The 16,118-nt window shown below is 26.8% G+C and overlaps 6 protein-coding genes across 6 annotated transcripts; 2 read left to right on the forward strand and 4 right to left on the reverse strand.

Annotated features, from left to right (window-relative positions):
- Nucleotides 1-57: 57 nt before the first annotated feature.
- On the forward strand, nt 58-1,069 carry MKS88_003547 (uncharacterized protein; the record flags this gene model as incomplete). Its single annotated transcript, XM_067216648.1, has 3 exons — nt 58-136; nt 495-582; nt 928-1,069. The coding sequence occupies 3 exons, from the start codon at nt 58-60 to the stop codon at nt 1,067-1,069; spliced, it is 309 nt and encodes a 102-aa protein (XP_067072361.1).
- Nucleotides 1,070-1,438: 369 nt separating this feature from the next.
- On the reverse strand, nt 1,439-2,419 carry MKS88_003548 (uncharacterized protein; the record flags this gene model as incomplete). The annotated part of the gene is made up of 1 exon (XM_067216649.1): nt 1,439-2,419. One exon carries the CDS (start codon nt 2,417-2,419, stop codon nt 1,439-1,441), a length of 981 nt encoding a protein of 326 aa, XP_067072362.1.
- Nucleotides 2,420-3,127: 708 nt separating this feature from the next.
- Nucleotides 3,128-7,961, forward strand: MKS88_003549 (DNA-directed RNA polymerases I; the record flags this gene model as incomplete). The annotated part of the gene is made up of 12 exons (XM_067216650.1): nt 3,128-3,278; nt 3,456-3,542; nt 3,683-3,788; nt 4,047-4,747; nt 5,085-5,155; nt 6,173-6,339; nt 6,471-6,578; nt 6,780-6,861; nt 7,061-7,120; nt 7,322-7,405; nt 7,671-7,778; nt 7,896-7,961. 12 exons carry the CDS (start codon nt 3,128-3,130, stop codon nt 7,959-7,961), a joined length of 1,791 nt encoding a protein of 596 aa, XP_067072363.1.
- A 620-nt stretch (nt 7,962-8,581) lies between these two features.
- MKS88_003550 (WD repeat-containing protein) lies at nt 8,582-9,793 on the reverse strand (the record flags this gene model as incomplete). Its single annotated transcript, XM_067216651.1, has 1 exon — nt 8,582-9,793. One exon carries the CDS (start codon nt 9,791-9,793, stop codon nt 8,582-8,584), a length of 1,212 nt encoding a protein of 403 aa, XP_067072364.1.
- Nucleotides 9,794-10,614: 821 nt separating this feature from the next.
- MKS88_003551 (aldehyde reductase) lies at nt 10,615-13,107 on the reverse strand (the record flags this gene model as incomplete). The annotated part of the gene is made up of 1 exon (XM_067216652.1): nt 10,615-13,107. The coding sequence occupies one exon, from the start codon at nt 13,105-13,107 to the stop codon at nt 10,615-10,617; it is 2,493 nt and encodes an 830-aa protein (XP_067072365.1).
- Nucleotides 13,108-14,310: 1,203 nt separating this feature from the next.
- On the reverse strand, nt 14,311-15,969 carry MKS88_003552 (exosome complex component RRP45; the record flags this gene model as incomplete). Its single annotated transcript, XM_067216653.1, has 1 exon — nt 14,311-15,969. The coding sequence occupies one exon, from the start codon at nt 15,967-15,969 to the stop codon at nt 14,311-14,313; it is 1,659 nt and encodes a 552-aa protein (XP_067072366.1).
- Between the last annotated feature and the right edge of the window lie 149 nt (nt 15,970-16,118).

Here is a 16,118-nt window from a genome sequence, read left to right on the forward strand (position 1 = left end):
TAAAAAGAAAATTTTATAAGTGTACAAAATACATAATATGTAAAAGATGAAAACAAAATGATAAAATTAAATGTTCCTCATTTATATTGGCATTACAAAGCTTGGCAGCGAGCTACGGCTGGATATTTAAGGACATGTAATTTTTTTTACATTGTACATATATTATGCACATACATAAAAATTGCATATTTTAAAATAGTTAACTACTTGAAATTTTTACTAATTACTTTATTAATTGACATTGTAACAATAGCACTCCGTTTCATTTCTTTACCAGCCCATATTATTACGTTAATATTTAATTACATTCTTATATTAATTTGTTATATTATATTATTGTTTTACTATTTCCTTCTTTTGATATATGCTATTATTTTATTAGTTGCATATCTCTTTTTATTCTTTTATTACAGTATCATGCCGTTTTATAAATTTATTGCCTTCCTCTTTAACTTTATTACTACATATTATTTTATTTTTTTAATAAATTAAAGTTATTAAAAACAATTTAGCTAATAATGAAATGGTTGGTTACGTTATTAATGACAAACACCCCAAGAGTATAAGAGTGGCTTGCGACAGGTTAAACCTTTATAAAAAAAAAGAAAGAAAGAAAGAAAGAAAAGAAAAAAAAAAAAAAAAAAAAAAAAAAAAGCACACAAATAAACTGACATTTAACGTGAAAGAAAAGTACAAAAAAAAAAAAAAAAAAAATTAAAGAATAAATAAGGAATAATATAACAATGTAGCAAAATATAACATTATAGAAATATAAGTAATATGTGTAAAAAAAGAAATTTCCCAAATTTTCATGCATTATACATTCTGTAACTCACATTTTCATTTTTCTTCTCTTTTTTTTTTGTTTTCATATTGGTAAATTCTCTTCAGATATATGTACGTTGTTCGCTATAAAAAGACCTTCAGATATACAAAAAAAATTTGGGTGCATGATGAAAAAAGTGAAGCAAAAGTTGGTGATGTAGTTCGAATTCAGCCACTGGGGTATAGAATAGGCCCTTGGAAAAATTACATTCTTGTGAAAATTTTGTACAAGGAAAATAAATAGTAACTACTGAAAGATCAGAAAAAAAAAAAAAAATGGAGATGTTGAACGATGATTGTGCAAAAAGTTGGTTGACCCTGCCTGTTATTTGTTGAGATTTATATGTTTCATTTTGTCTAAATAAAATGCACACACTCACTTTCGTAAAAAAGCACGTGTATATATACATATATAAGTGCACGTTTTTTCCCACGATTGATGCTGCATACAAGCTATGTTCATTATCACATGTGCCAACATCCATACGTTGACTATTTCTTTATTCTTTTTTCTTCCCTTTTTTAAAAAAAAAAAAATTAAAATTAAAAGGAATTACTATAATATATGCAATAAATTGCAATAAAATGCAATATGTGCTTATAATTAAACCCTTCAAAAGTCTCCTAAATTTGAGTTTTCATAAAAAGAATATCTGTTCGATCTATTATAATTCGAAGGAGCGTTTATATTTTTTAAGAATAAATTTAAATTATAATTTGACTTTCTACTGTTATGTCTACCTTCCTTTTGCTCTTCCTCTATATCTTTTTTAATTAATTCTCTATCAACCATTTTTTTTTTATATGCATTTGTTATAAAAACTTTTTCTTCTTTTGATGTATCAATACGAAGTTTTTTCTGAATTAAAACTTCTTTTTCTAATGCTCTTCTTTTTGCGCTATTAATTAAAGCATCCATATATTTCGATTTCTTATTTTCTACAATCTCCTTTTTTGAGAATATTTCGTCTATACTAATATTTGTTTCTTCTCTTCCTTTTCTGTGGCTCTTGTTATTTTTATTTTTATAATCAAGTTCTTCATACATCTTCTTCATTTTGTTATTTCTATCTTTACGATCCGTATATTTTACCTTGTGATGATATTCATCACTTTTTCTTTGACTTGCTTCCTCCGTCTTTTTGTCAATCGTGCTGTCATAATTTTTTCCTTCATAACTTTTGATTATGCAGTCTATGTCCATATGTCTATTTTTTCGTGCACGTAGATCTAATTTTTTTTCATATAGTTTTGTTAATTCTTCTCCTTTATATCCTAAATATTGAATTTTGTCTTTGTCAGTTTGTTTTTCGCCCTTATCTTCAGACTCCTCTTCTTCCTTTCCTAATGCTTTTATAGGGTTTTCATGTTCGTTAATGTATTCTTTTATTTCTCTTTCAATTTCTTTATTTTTTTCTTCATACATTTTTCTGTTGTGATTATGTTCAAAGTCAAACGTGCCCTCGTTATCCGAAGCAGAAAAGATGTTATCTATTTTGTCCCTTGCATTTCTGCCATCACGCTGGCTTCCATTTTTTCCTTTGCTATTGCCTTTACCTTCATTTTTTTTGTTAAAAGATAAACTGATCTTCATTTCTCGTATTCCTTTATTATTTTTCCCTCCTTATCATAAGTCGAAAATTTAAAGGTAACATCTTTATTATTTTTATCACGTTAAATTTTAGTTACTTTATTCTTTGTATAAACAAATTGCATTAAGTTTTGCGGGTTTATTTCATTTTTTTCAAAAATGTTCACTGAATTTTTTCATAATCACTTTTTAAATTTTATCATTTTGTTTGTTTTTAAATAATTTTTAATCTTTTTTATTTTTTTAATGTTTTTCATATATTTAATTATTTTTTAATTTAACATTGATAATTTTTGAAATCTTTTATTTTATTTGTTTATTTGTTTATCTGTTCATTTATTTATTTATCTATCTATTTATTTGTTTGTTTGTTTGTTTGTTTGTTTGTTTGTTTGTTTGTTTGTTTGTTTGTTTGTTTGTTTGTTTGCTTGCTTGTTTGTTTGTTTTATTTATTTGTTTGTATATTTGTTTATTTATTTTATTTTTTTTTTTTCACATTTCCCTTCTGCGTACTCTCGAAGTAGCAGTTTTACCTTCAAATTTGTTCCCCAATTTACAGTAATTTTGGTCTTCACAATTTAACACATATATATTTTTTTTTTTGATCGTTAATGATTGTGTCCCTTTCTTGTGCATACACACATACGTACTTACAGGAACTGGGAAACATGTAAATGGTGTTCAGTTTAAATTTTTTTTTTTTTTTTGAAAATGGAGGTAGATGATTTTTTAAAGTACAACAACTTGAATATACCAAAAGATAAAATTAAAAACTTGCACAATAACAAAATAGGGATACTCATAACAAACTTAGGCAGCCCTGCAAAACCAACCTATTGGGCGCTGTTCAAATACTTGTCACGTAAAAATTTTACCCACAAAAAAATGCAATATATGATAATAATACTAAATATATATTAAAAAAGAATAACAAACAAAATTAGTGTAACAATAAAGAAAAAAAATTAACGTCCAACAATGAACTTATTCTCCAATCATTTTTTTTTTTTCCCGATTTTTTTTTTTTTTTTTTTTTTAGAATTCTTGGGGGACCCAAGAGTTGTTAAGCTCAATCGATTTTTATGGCTTCCCATATTATACGGATTTGTGTTACCATTTAGGAGTGGTAAATAGGGAGAAAGAAAATAATTTTTTTTTTTTTTTTTTTTTTTTTTGCATATGAATATGAATATGCATATATATGTGAACCTTTGTAAAAACATATACATAAGCACATTTCCTGCACGCATGTTCTGTTAAATACAGGAAAGTCTTCATTAAAATATAAAAGCATATGGACAGAGGAAGGATCACCTTTATGTGTTAACACTCATAAGCAGTATTTAGCCTTAAAAGAACGTTTATTTGAAAAGTAGTTTAAAAAGGAATGAAAAAAAATATATGCAAAGGAATTTAGAAAGAAGGGGGTTATTCTCTCATTTTTTAAGCTTATCGATAATAGTTTGTGCTCATAATTATACTATTTTGTGCACAACACATGCATACAATATCTGTACACAGCATATGTATTCTGTTTACATATACGTATATGCACACATATACATATTCATGCACACATGTGTACATATATATATACACACAAACATGCCATATCCCCCCCTGCATTTAGATACAGGGAAAAGGTTACAATAAGCTACGGTATGAGATACGGTGAAAGGTCTATAAAGAAAGGGCTGAATTATTTAAAGGGGGAAAATATAAATAAACTCTTGGTGGTACCATTATATCCTCAGTCAGCTGAATGTACAGTGGCTTCAACCCTAGATTGCATAAGTCATAATTTAAAAAGTTGGAATAACCTTCCAGAGATAAGATTTCTATCTGGTTATTGTCTTAAGGAAAAATATATAAATTGTATGAAAGAAAATATAGAAAATTACTGGGAAAAAAATGGCAAGGGGAAAAAATTAATAATTTCTTATCATTCTTTACCTACGAAAATTGTACAAGATGGTGATATGTACCCTTTTTTTTGTATTGAAAGTACTAACAGATTAATTGAAAAATTAAATGTTAAAAAGGGGGATTATATTTTAGCTTTTCAGTCAAAAATTGATGGTAATAAATGTATTCAACCGTATATTGAAGATGTCCTAAGAAAATTATCATTAGAGGATGGATGTGACTCGGTAGATGTAGTATGCCCTTCTTTTTCTTCTGATTGTTTAGAAACACTTGAAGAAATTCAAATATATTATCAACAATTATTTCAAAAGTATAATAAAGGGAAATTAAGATACATAAGTTGTTTAAATTATTCAAAAATTGGTATAGATCTTCTAATGAATATTATCGAAGAGAACATCACTGGTTGGTGATTAATTTCTACACGCGTACATTTTAATTTCTCTTCACCTTTCTGTTTTTCCCCTACCATATAAATAATTATGTTGTGAATAGGAGTAACGTCAGTACTTATCGATGCGCTTAGGCACATATCTACAAATATATGACATTCTTTACATAATGTATATATACATTTATACATATGCATTTCTGCACATCTTGAGATAAAAGTTTTTGAAAAAATTCAATTTCATTTTTTGCACTTCTCCCTTTTGTAAATAAATAGAAGCAAGGCAATTTTACTAGCAGAATATTCTAGCGTCCATATTTTGGGCGTTCTTTCCTATTTTTTCATTTGAAGGTAAATTATGGTCAAGTTATAATTTTGACCTAGCCGAGAAAAGGCGGTGGAGTAGGGAAATAAAAAAAAAAGTAATAATTAATTAAAACAAAGCGCTAATATCTTTTAAAATTTATATATCACTCAATTAATAATATTATAGAGACATATTTCTTTATCTTTATGTTTTTCTTTTTCTTCTCATTTATTTATTTTATTATTATTATATTTTTTTTATTCATACGAATTATTTGTTGTCTTGTCACAATGTAGTATACCTAACATTTTATCGTTGTTTTAAAATAAAATTATTTCCCTCTTGTTTATAAAGCAACAACCTTATTGTTATATGCATTTAAAAAAAAAAAAAAAAAAATTGTAAAATTTGCGGGTAATATTCTTTTTTTTTGATGTTAATTTCTTTAACCTTATTTAAATGTTTATCTTTAATTAACAATTTATTTTATTTTGAAAAATAAATTATTTGGATGATATCAATAGGAAAAAACGGTATTTGTAAACCTGAAAAATTCCATTATCTTATCGAATGTGGAAAAAAAAATAAAATAAAAAAAAAGGAATACTCTACATGTCGCAGTAAAAGATACCCTTCTTTTCTATATAATTTATTTGAAGTCCAATCGAATTACAATATATATATGCATATTTATAAATATTTACGTATACATTTATATAATATGTATAAATGTATATGTATACTGTAGAGCAAATCAAGCTTTCCAATAATTCATCATATTTATGGAGTGTATCTTAAGTAAATTATACCCGAGGAGATATTCACAATCACGCTTCAGCATATTACCAGTAATCATATATTATAAAAAATATTTTTTTGAAGAAATCCATAAAACAAGCAGCAGTCATGTAAAAAAGGAGATTTAAAAATTAATATAAAACTTTTCCTATTAAAGGAAAAACATAACATATGCATTTAAACAAAGCTATACAGAAGTAGCCACAATAATAAATAATCCGAATATACTAATTATATAAAAAAAAAAAAAAAAAAAAAAAAAGGAAGGTGTTCATGTGATTAATTGTTCAAGTGTACTAAATAATTTTAATAAAATAGCAGAGTAGTAATACAGGTTAATCAGTCATATATTAACCAAATGGAAGACCCAACGACAAGATTTTACAAATGCAGAAAAACTTGTTGTGAAATGCTTGAAGATAGGGGATACATAATAACGCCAAGAGAAAAACTTGAAAACTTTTCAGCCTTTAAAGAATTATTCGAAGAAAATGAAAAATTGTATTATAATATATATATTTACAGTTTCGAATTATAAAAAATAGTTCATTTTTCCATTTTTCTTTTTTTTTTATTTTCCCTTTCATTAAAATATATAACATAAATTAAATATATTTTCCCCTTCACTGTAGACGCTCAAGAATGACAATTATAACTAGCCATAAAAATGATTCAAACAACAAAATAATAGTGTACTTCGCTGACGAAATTAAGAAAACAGGAGTTAAACCCCTAAGAGAGTAAAGAAAAAACGCAAAAAAGATACTCCATGTCATGTCGTGAATAATATTATATGTCTCTAATATTTCATGCATGTTCTCATGTCTGGGCACATATGGTATACTTGTGTACCTGTACATGTAATTCGTATACGTTTCATATGTACATACAACATATACAAATACTCATGCACATAAATGACTTATATAATATTTATTTAGACTTACCGAAAAAATGGATGAAAAGTCGATTCAAAGAGCAATACTTGTCACTCAGAATATATTAACACCATTTGCTCGAGATGTAAGTTTAATATAATTTTTTCCTTTTTTTTTTTTTTTTTCTCTTTACCGCCCTTTTTATTCAAAAATAAAACTGTTAACTTTATTCTCATAAGGAACTTAATTTTATTTTTTCATTTATGTTTTCGTATTTTTGTATTTTCTTACTTTATCATCTTCTTTTTTTCTTATTTCCCCATTTCTTTATTGTGCTAATGTAGGCAATTAAGGAGGCTGCTCCAAGACATATTATAGAAAATTTTTTAGATGCCGAATTACTGGTAAGCAAAACAAGAAAACAACAAAGGGGTATTTTTTCAAAATAAAAAGACATAAATTAGTAGAGTGGATACCCCCCCCTTTCTATCATTTAATACGATAAATATGTATGTATATATATATATATATATATATATCATACGAAGTATTGCATATGTAATATTATTATTTTATTTTATTTTTTCCTTTTAAAAACGGTGTAGGTTAATATTACTAAACACGAACTAGTACCAAGACATATTCCACTAACAAGCGATGAAAAAAGAAATCTTTTACAAAGATATAAAGTAATACAAAAAATAAAAATAAAAACAATGAAATAAAGTCATAAAAAGAAAGGAAAATACAAAATATTTAATAAAAAATATTAAATAGAAAATTAAAATGAAACATTCACTTAAATTTTATGAATGTTTAAACTATGTTGAAGTTAATTAAATATTAATGAAGTGTGTAGTGTTGCATTTTAAGAGTGCCCAGAATAAGATTATAGGAAAAGACAAATATGTTATTTTTGCTTGTGTAATTTTTTTTTTTTTTTTCATTTTTTAGATTAAAGAAAATAAGTTGCCAAGAATTCAAGATGTAGATCCTGTGTGTCGTTATTTTGGCTTAGCAAAAGGACAAGTGAGGAAAAAAAATAAATTAAAACAAAATGAAGTAAAACAATAGAACTAATGCCTTTTCCCTACATAATTCTAAATTATACTTATTTTACGCTTTATTCTTACCTTTTTTTTTTCTTTTTTTTTTTTATTATTCTTTTTTAAAATTCAGGTTGTCAAAATAATTAGACCAAGTGAAACTGCAGGAAGATACGTGACATACAGACTTGTAGTTTGATGGGCGTCAATACTTTTTCGTAGTTAATTTGTTTTGCATTATTACTTTTAAGTCATTATATTTACATTATTACCTTTACTTCATTATATATACATTATAACCTTTACTTCATTATATATACATTATAACCTTTACTTCATTATATATACATTATAACCTTTACTTCATTATATATACATTATAACCTTTACTTCATTATATATACATTATAACCTTTACTTCATTATATATACATTATAACCTTTACTTCATTATATATACATTATCGTTTTATCTTTTTTGTTTCCCTTTTTTTTAACTATATTTATCTTTTTATTTGAAAAAATATTTTAATAATCTTTTTGTTTTTTCAATTAATTGCCAATTGTTGCAATTTTCCCGCTAATTTTATGTTCACATATATTTATGAAAATTAGCTTAAAATGAATCCTTCCCTCCACTCCCCTTTTTGATATAAAATTTTCTATAAACCTTGTAAAATTGTTGTTTTTTCTTTTCATCAAATCGTACATTTTATTTCATAATAGGTAACATATTTGTATAAGACATTCGTAACAGGAAGTAGTGGCTAGTTGCAAAATCTGACATGTTCATAACTTCTTTTTGCAGCCACTTTTTAGTCATTTTTGAATAGGACTGAAATTAGAAGCCTGGTTAGTCCAAAGAGATATTTTGTTTTTCTCAGCTGCGGCAAAGAAGCCAGAAAAAGTATGAAAATCGAGGAAATTGAAATAATTAAATTTATATGATACAATTTGATCTATTATGTTCATATCATATAAGTTACAAACATTAATAGTAGTATTATTCGTAATAGAAATAAATATTTTATCATCAGGTCTAATTACTATATTATTCGCACTATGATAACTTGGGGCTACTTTTTTCAACTGTACCTTTTGATTCTTATCAAATGTTAAGTAATACATTACATTATTATTCGTACTAATTAAACAGTTATTATTGTTAACATGATAACTTAGAACATTTTCCTTTATATCTATAATAAAACTTGAAATAAAATTATTAGTCATTCTGTAATCATAAATACAAAATAGGGAAGGTTCATAACAAGCTATTATGAAGGTATCCCCAAAATATGGTAGCGGATATATATCTATTATATCCTTACACAATTTTAAATTATTGCTCAGCATCTTTTTACACTCATTTTTGTTTTCAAGGTTACATATTATTTCTATATTGTCCATCTTTTTCTTTATCTCTTTAAATGGTATAATTAGTTCCTTGCATTTACTGCTGTAAAAATTGTTGCATGTAGTATTGTAAATAATCCTATTATTATAAATCTCAGACTTCATATTTTCACATTTTCCTTCGTTACTAATACCTGAATTGCTGCTTCTTCCTGAGAGAGGTACGTCCTTACAGCAGTTGTCATCACCCCTATATTGGTCCATACCGTTACAAGCTAAAACACAATTTTGTTTAACATTTATATCGTATATTGCTATGTCCCCATTTTGATTTATCGGTGTTACAAGTGCATTGTGTACAGAATACGGTTTTGCGTAAGTAAAGTTATTCGCATTGATCTTTAAAATACATTTGTTGTACTTTACATTCCACAGTTTTACTGACCCTTCTTTTGTTTTAACATAAAAATGTTCCTTATCAAAAGTGTTTGAGTATAATGCGCTATAATCAGATACCTTATAATTTCCCACACTTTTTTTATCGTTTAAATCCCATAAGGTAACAATACCACAGCTGCAGCTAGATATAAGATTATTTTCATCGTAAAATTTTACACTGCATATATTGTCAGAATGATTGCTAAGGTAAAACAACGCCCTTTTTTTGATTACCATCACACAGCTGTATTTTTCCGCATTCATAAAAAATAAATAATGTGGAAAAACATCTTAATTGGTATAAGCTCGTAAAACTAGCTATCGATGGAATTTCAAATTGATAAAAAATTCAATATTAACAGTTTAGAAGTTTGAAAAAAGGAATAAGGGTGCGCATGAATATATATATTTAAATACTTAAGCACAAAAACATATGCATAAATACATCGTATATATATACGTGCCGACGTGTAGGAGTCCCTCAGGAAAAAAAAAAAAAAAAAAAAATGCTAAAAAAATTTGCTCTAATTTTTAAAAAAAAAACGTAAAGTCAACAAAAAAAAAAAGAAGAAAAAAAAAATTACGAATACTTAAATAGGCAAAATACATGGTAACATTGGTAAAGAATGCTTAACGAAATATGCTCCAATACAGTAAAAAACGAGTAAACTAAAATGAGGCAAAAGGAAAAGAAATAAGTAAAAACACAAATATATACATACATACATACATAAATGAATAAATGAACGAATAAATGCATATGGAATACTTCGAGAGGGCCTTCCTGCTTGTCCTTGGGGTGGGGGGGCAGAAATTATCTGATATTATAGGATTTCAAATATATGCAAATACACTGAACACAAATTTTATGAAAGCACATAAAGAGGTGTTCTTTTCACCCTTTGTGGGGAGGATGCATTACCCCGGGTTTTAATTTGTTTATTATAGTCCCCAAAACAGACTAAATATGCCTTAAACACTTTTATATATGCACATATATATGTACATGCTTATAGTGGAACATGTGTATATACATATGCTCGCGCACCGCTACGAAGTCATTGTATAATCCTAATTGGGTCCCTAAATTTCCAGTGCAAGGCATTTATTTCACGCTCCAGTTTATCGGTAAATAACACCTGGTCTGTTAAGGAATATAAATTTTCGCGTAATTGTAAAAAGTCGGAAACACCTATAACAGTAGATGTGACAAAGGACCTTGTATATACCCACTTCAACGCAGCGACTGTTAAATTAGGGAAATAATATTTTTGACTCAAATAATATAATTCCCGTATAATATAAGTAGCTATGGAGCCTCTTAACCTTTTCATATATGATGGGAACTTTTGCATTCTTCCTTTAGTTGTATAATCTGTGTACTCTAAATATTTACCTGTTAATATACCAGCACATAGGGGTGAATATGCTAAAATGGAAATGTTCGTATTTTGTGGTCTACATATTTCTGGAAAACCTTTTTCTACATCATTACGACATAACAAATTATATTCTAGTTGTACAGATACTGGTAGGGATATATGTAATTGTTTACATAATTCATAAAATTTCAATAAACCAAAAGGGGTTTCATTGCTTAATCCCCATTCTCTTATTTTCCCTTTCCTTTTTAGCTCATCTATTGCATGTAACTGTTCAATAAAGGGCACAAAGTTATCATAATATTTATTGTAATCATATAAAACATCACTAAAATCACCTGAAGAATGATTCGGATAATATCTATCAGGCCAATGTAATTGTATTAAGTCTATATAATTTGTTTTTAACCTTTTCAAACAGTTATCAACACTTGCTATAATACTATCCTTGCTCAACGTTATAAAATTATCCTCCTTCTCTTTTGAACGCTTTTCGGACTCCTCTATTTGTTCTAACGTTTCATAATCTTTTTTTAAATATAATTCTTCTTTTTTTTTTAATGTGTTTAATTTGTCAAAGGGGTTACTGGGTACGTCACTACTGTTGGTATCCTCCATAAATTTCCTGTTTCTGGACAAAAGAGATGGACGTCCTTCTTCTTCACCTTCTGCTGCTTCTCCCTCTTCCTGCTTCTTCTGTTCGTCCCTCTTTTTCCGCTTGTATTTTTTGGCCCATGGAATTTTGTCCGTCCTACCACATATCTTTGTAGCAATAACAATTTTGTGTCTGTTTGCCTTACCTTTTGAGTTAACCCAGTTGCCTAAAATTTGTTCAGACAACCCAAAATAATTTTCACTAACAGGTAAGGGATATATTTCTGCTGTATCAAAAAAATTTACTTGAAATTCTTCATATGCATAGTCAAAGAGTTCGTGTGCTAACTTTTCATTTACATAATTTCCGAAATTCATTGTACCTAAGCAAATTTCGGAAACAGCCAAATTGCTATTTCCTAAGTAGTGGTATCTCATATCTGGCTTGTCCTTCCCATTTTTTTTTACACAATATGGCTGACAATATTTTTGATGTTCAATTAAATTGCCATATGGATATTGTACATATCGCCAGGATTCTAACCCTATAGGTTCTTTACTATATCCACCTGTCAGAACATCACTTAACATAGGTTGTCTAAATATTTCATTGTCTAATTTCTTCTTTGGAATAATAATTTCTTTACCATAAAATCTTTTGTCTTCTTCCAATTCGGACTTATATGGAGGAGTTTCATGAATTGTGTTTCGTAACATTTTATAATAATTCCTTCTCTTATATTCAAAATAATAATTTCTTTCCTTATCATAATATGTTAGTATATAATCATACAAAGGATTATCAAAATCAGCTTTAACTAATTTTATATTTTTATTTTCTTCATAATCGAAGGGTAACATTATCCAATCATCCTCTTTAATACCTTGTTTCTTAATATCAAAACGTTCTTGGAAATTTTCCTTTGCTTTTTTTAATTCATCTTTATTCCATAACTTTTTTATTTTCTCATAATTATTATTATCTACTATGTATATACCTTCCTCTAAATTATAAATTCGATATTCGATATCAACTCCTCTAATGTTAATTTTTTTTAGTTCCATCTCCTCTACATATTTATATGTCACTTCATCTTCTTTCTTTATTTTCCCTTTCATATTATCAGCATTCATTTTTTCATTTTTACCTATAAAATTTTTGTTCTTATCTGAGTCATAAGCACTGTTACCCTTTTCATCTTTGCTAATAAAGTTAAATTTATCATTGTAATCTTTTCCATAAATGTTTATATGTATGAGGAATTTTTTAATTTTCCGTCTTAACTTCCTAAAGTTGTAATTGCTACACTCTTTTATAAAATATTGCACTGCAATTTTTTTATTCTTTTTTTCATTTTTTCTTTTTTTATTGCTCAAACAAACAAGCAATTCTTCGTTACTTCCATAATTCAGTTTGGCCTTTTTTAATGCAGTTCTATTAACTCTTCTCTCAATAAATGGAGTAATACTTTTAGTTGAAAATAAATTATAACTTTTACAATTAATTTCAATAAAATAGTATAATAGTAGGAAAAATAAAATATGTATGCATTTCAGCACAGACCTTTTCTTCATCGGTTATTTCTTTATGTAAAATGCCATTGTGTGTAAAGTTTTCAGATTAACATTTTGTATCCTTTCACAAGAAATCACACCGCATTACATTCCCCACACTGAGTTACTTCTATTTTAAGGTATGTAAATAATTATGAGAAAGTGCGCTTATATATGTATATATACGTATATGTATATATATATGTATATATATATATATATGACCTATTTCTTAACATTTACTTTTTTATTGCACATTTTTTCTTTCGAATAACATAAAATAATACACTTCCTTTTTTTAACCTCTTAAAATGTCAAGAAAAAAGAGAAGTTTCAGATAAGTTATATTAATAATTGCGAACGATGAGCTATTTTACTATTCTTCGATATGTGCTATAGTTTCACTCATAATTTTTTGGATAAATGTACCTTTTTTCACCTACATACGGACTTATAAATACATATACATCTAAATATAAATATATATATATATATATGTACATCTTTATGTACAAGCATATATACACACTTTTATATACGTAGTAGTATGCAGATGTTTATATGCAATCAAAGTTTCGTAGGAAGATCACATACTTTAAAATATCCAAAGGAAAACCTTAATACTGTTGAAAAAAACATTATGCCACGTCAAAATTCGCTTATATGTTCACTTAATAAACATAATCAAATATTTAAGCTTTTTTTAATTTTTAATTTTATATAGGTTTTAAAGTTTTTCCATTTTGAAGATAAGGCTATTTTATTTTTCCTTTCTTTACAACATAAAAAATTAAAATTTATAAAAGGTGAGAAAAAAACAAAAATTAAAAAAGCGATTAATTAAAAAAAAATTAAGCAAAAAAAAAAAAAAAATATATATATATATATATGTATGTATGTATGTACAATAAACCCTTCTGTTTACCCCATCAGCTACTAAAACGAGGAGGCACGCACAAATTACACAGGAACAGATAATTATATACACCCATATTTATAAATAAGCAGCTCTTTGCCTGATAAATAAAAAAGAGAACATATTTCCATAATTCCTTTTGGTCACTCCTCTTACCAACAACGCACAAAAGAAACATCATTTTACTTGTCACTTACGAATCTCGCAAATTTGTAGATTTGTCCATATGTACACACACGCTCACCCATATATATATATATATATATATATATATATATATATAAGTATATATTTATGTATGTACATATTTATATGTCCACATATATGATATTTTTAATTTTTTTTTTTTTTTTCCTTGTTTTTAAATTCTCACTAATTGCAACAGAAAAGTCTATATCAGATGAATCATCATTTGTAAGAGCTGATGGCTCATTGCTTTTCTGCTCCTTCACATTTTCCCTAGAATCGTGTAAATTTTGACGCCCTCTAAAACACTGATTTTCGATGCTCTTCTCGTTGCTCTTACCGTTTTCCTTTTTGTTATCCTTATTATCGTTTACCTCAGCAATTTCATCCCTCTCTCTTTTACATATGCTTTGCGATAGTGAGCTTGAAAAATTAATTCGTTCCTTTCCTTCATTGTTTCTCACTTCTGCAAGCTTCATATTATAGGAATAAGAATTTACGTCACTACATTCTTGTCTCTTCGTTTTAACTACTTCCGTGTGACATATGTTCTCATTTTTAACAGGAAAATTTGAAGATTCATTCATGTATGGATTATTGATATGATTATCATCATACGCGCCCATACTACGAAAGCAATCTTCATTCTTCATTCTGTATTCATTTTTTATTTTTCGAAGTTGTTCACTTAAAAGGTGCTGCTTATTATAGGGACGGTTAAAATCTGTTACCTCATTCTTATCACTTGCTAAATTATTACCAATTAATTTTTCCTCCTTTTCCATATCGTGTAATTTTATATACTGTTCATATTTTTTTATAATTCTTTCAATATTCAAGTTATTTTTTAATAACCGATTTAATGGTATATCTAATGGTTTATCGTAATTATTATCTGAATCATATTTTATGGGCACAGGATTGTATGAATATTTAATATGTAAATTTCTTTTTTTTAAATTATTTCTTAAATTCTTGTCTTCTTCTAGTGCATCTTCTAAAATTTTTAAAATACATTTAACTCGTTTTTTGGCTAGTTCAATGGCTTCTAGTATTTTTACATAAGATATGGGAGAACCCCCAGGTTTTAATATACTAATCAATTTTCCATTTTTATTAAGAGCAACGGATAATTTGGAAGACATGAATTCCTCTTCATGTATTGTTGGGTCAATGAGGCAAATATCTTCACAGTTAAAATATGCAAAAGTTGTTAATATTGGAGAGTTATGAATTGATAAAGGAGAGTAATTTGTTTCATCCTCTTCAAAAATAATGTTACCTGTATGTTCAGATTTAATATCATTATTTCGAAAATGCATTAGAGCACTATAAGCTGATAAATAACATGAGTCATATAAATTACCGTCATTTTCAATTACTACAATGTTAATTAATAAGCACCAAACTTTTTTATGTGGTATAATACACAAAGATTCGAAATTTAAAAGATTACTTGACTTTAATATTCTTTCTATTAAATTTTTTATTTCTAAACAGTCATCACTTATTCTTAAGTTATTTATATTTGTAAAACTATCTATGTCTAAATTAATTTTTATTATTCCTTCATTTGGTCTTTTGTCAAATGGCTTAACAATTTCACTTGTTATTCTACATATAACTTTCGTATGGCCAATGGATACTTCAACATTCCCATAGTCTCCTAAAAAATATATAGAAATATTTCTTGAATCTTCAAAATTACGACCATCTAATCGTAAATTATTCTTTAAATTACACCAAAAAAAATTGGAGTTATTTTTACAATTTTTCATCATGTTGTTTTAAGCGTCTCCAACTCGTATATATATATTTGTTAACATCTTATAAAATACATATATACATACATATATGTGATGCTATTCAATATATGATATTATACGTACATAATATGGTGGTAATCTTTGGCTGAATACAATTTTTATTA

The sequence above is a fragment of the Plasmodium brasilianum genome, chromosome 11, assembly GCF_023973825.1.
Source record: "Plasmodium brasilianum strain Bolivian I chromosome 11, whole genome shotgun sequence".
NCBI lineage: Eukaryota > Apicomplexa > Aconoidasida > Haemosporida > Plasmodiidae > Plasmodium > Plasmodium brasilianum.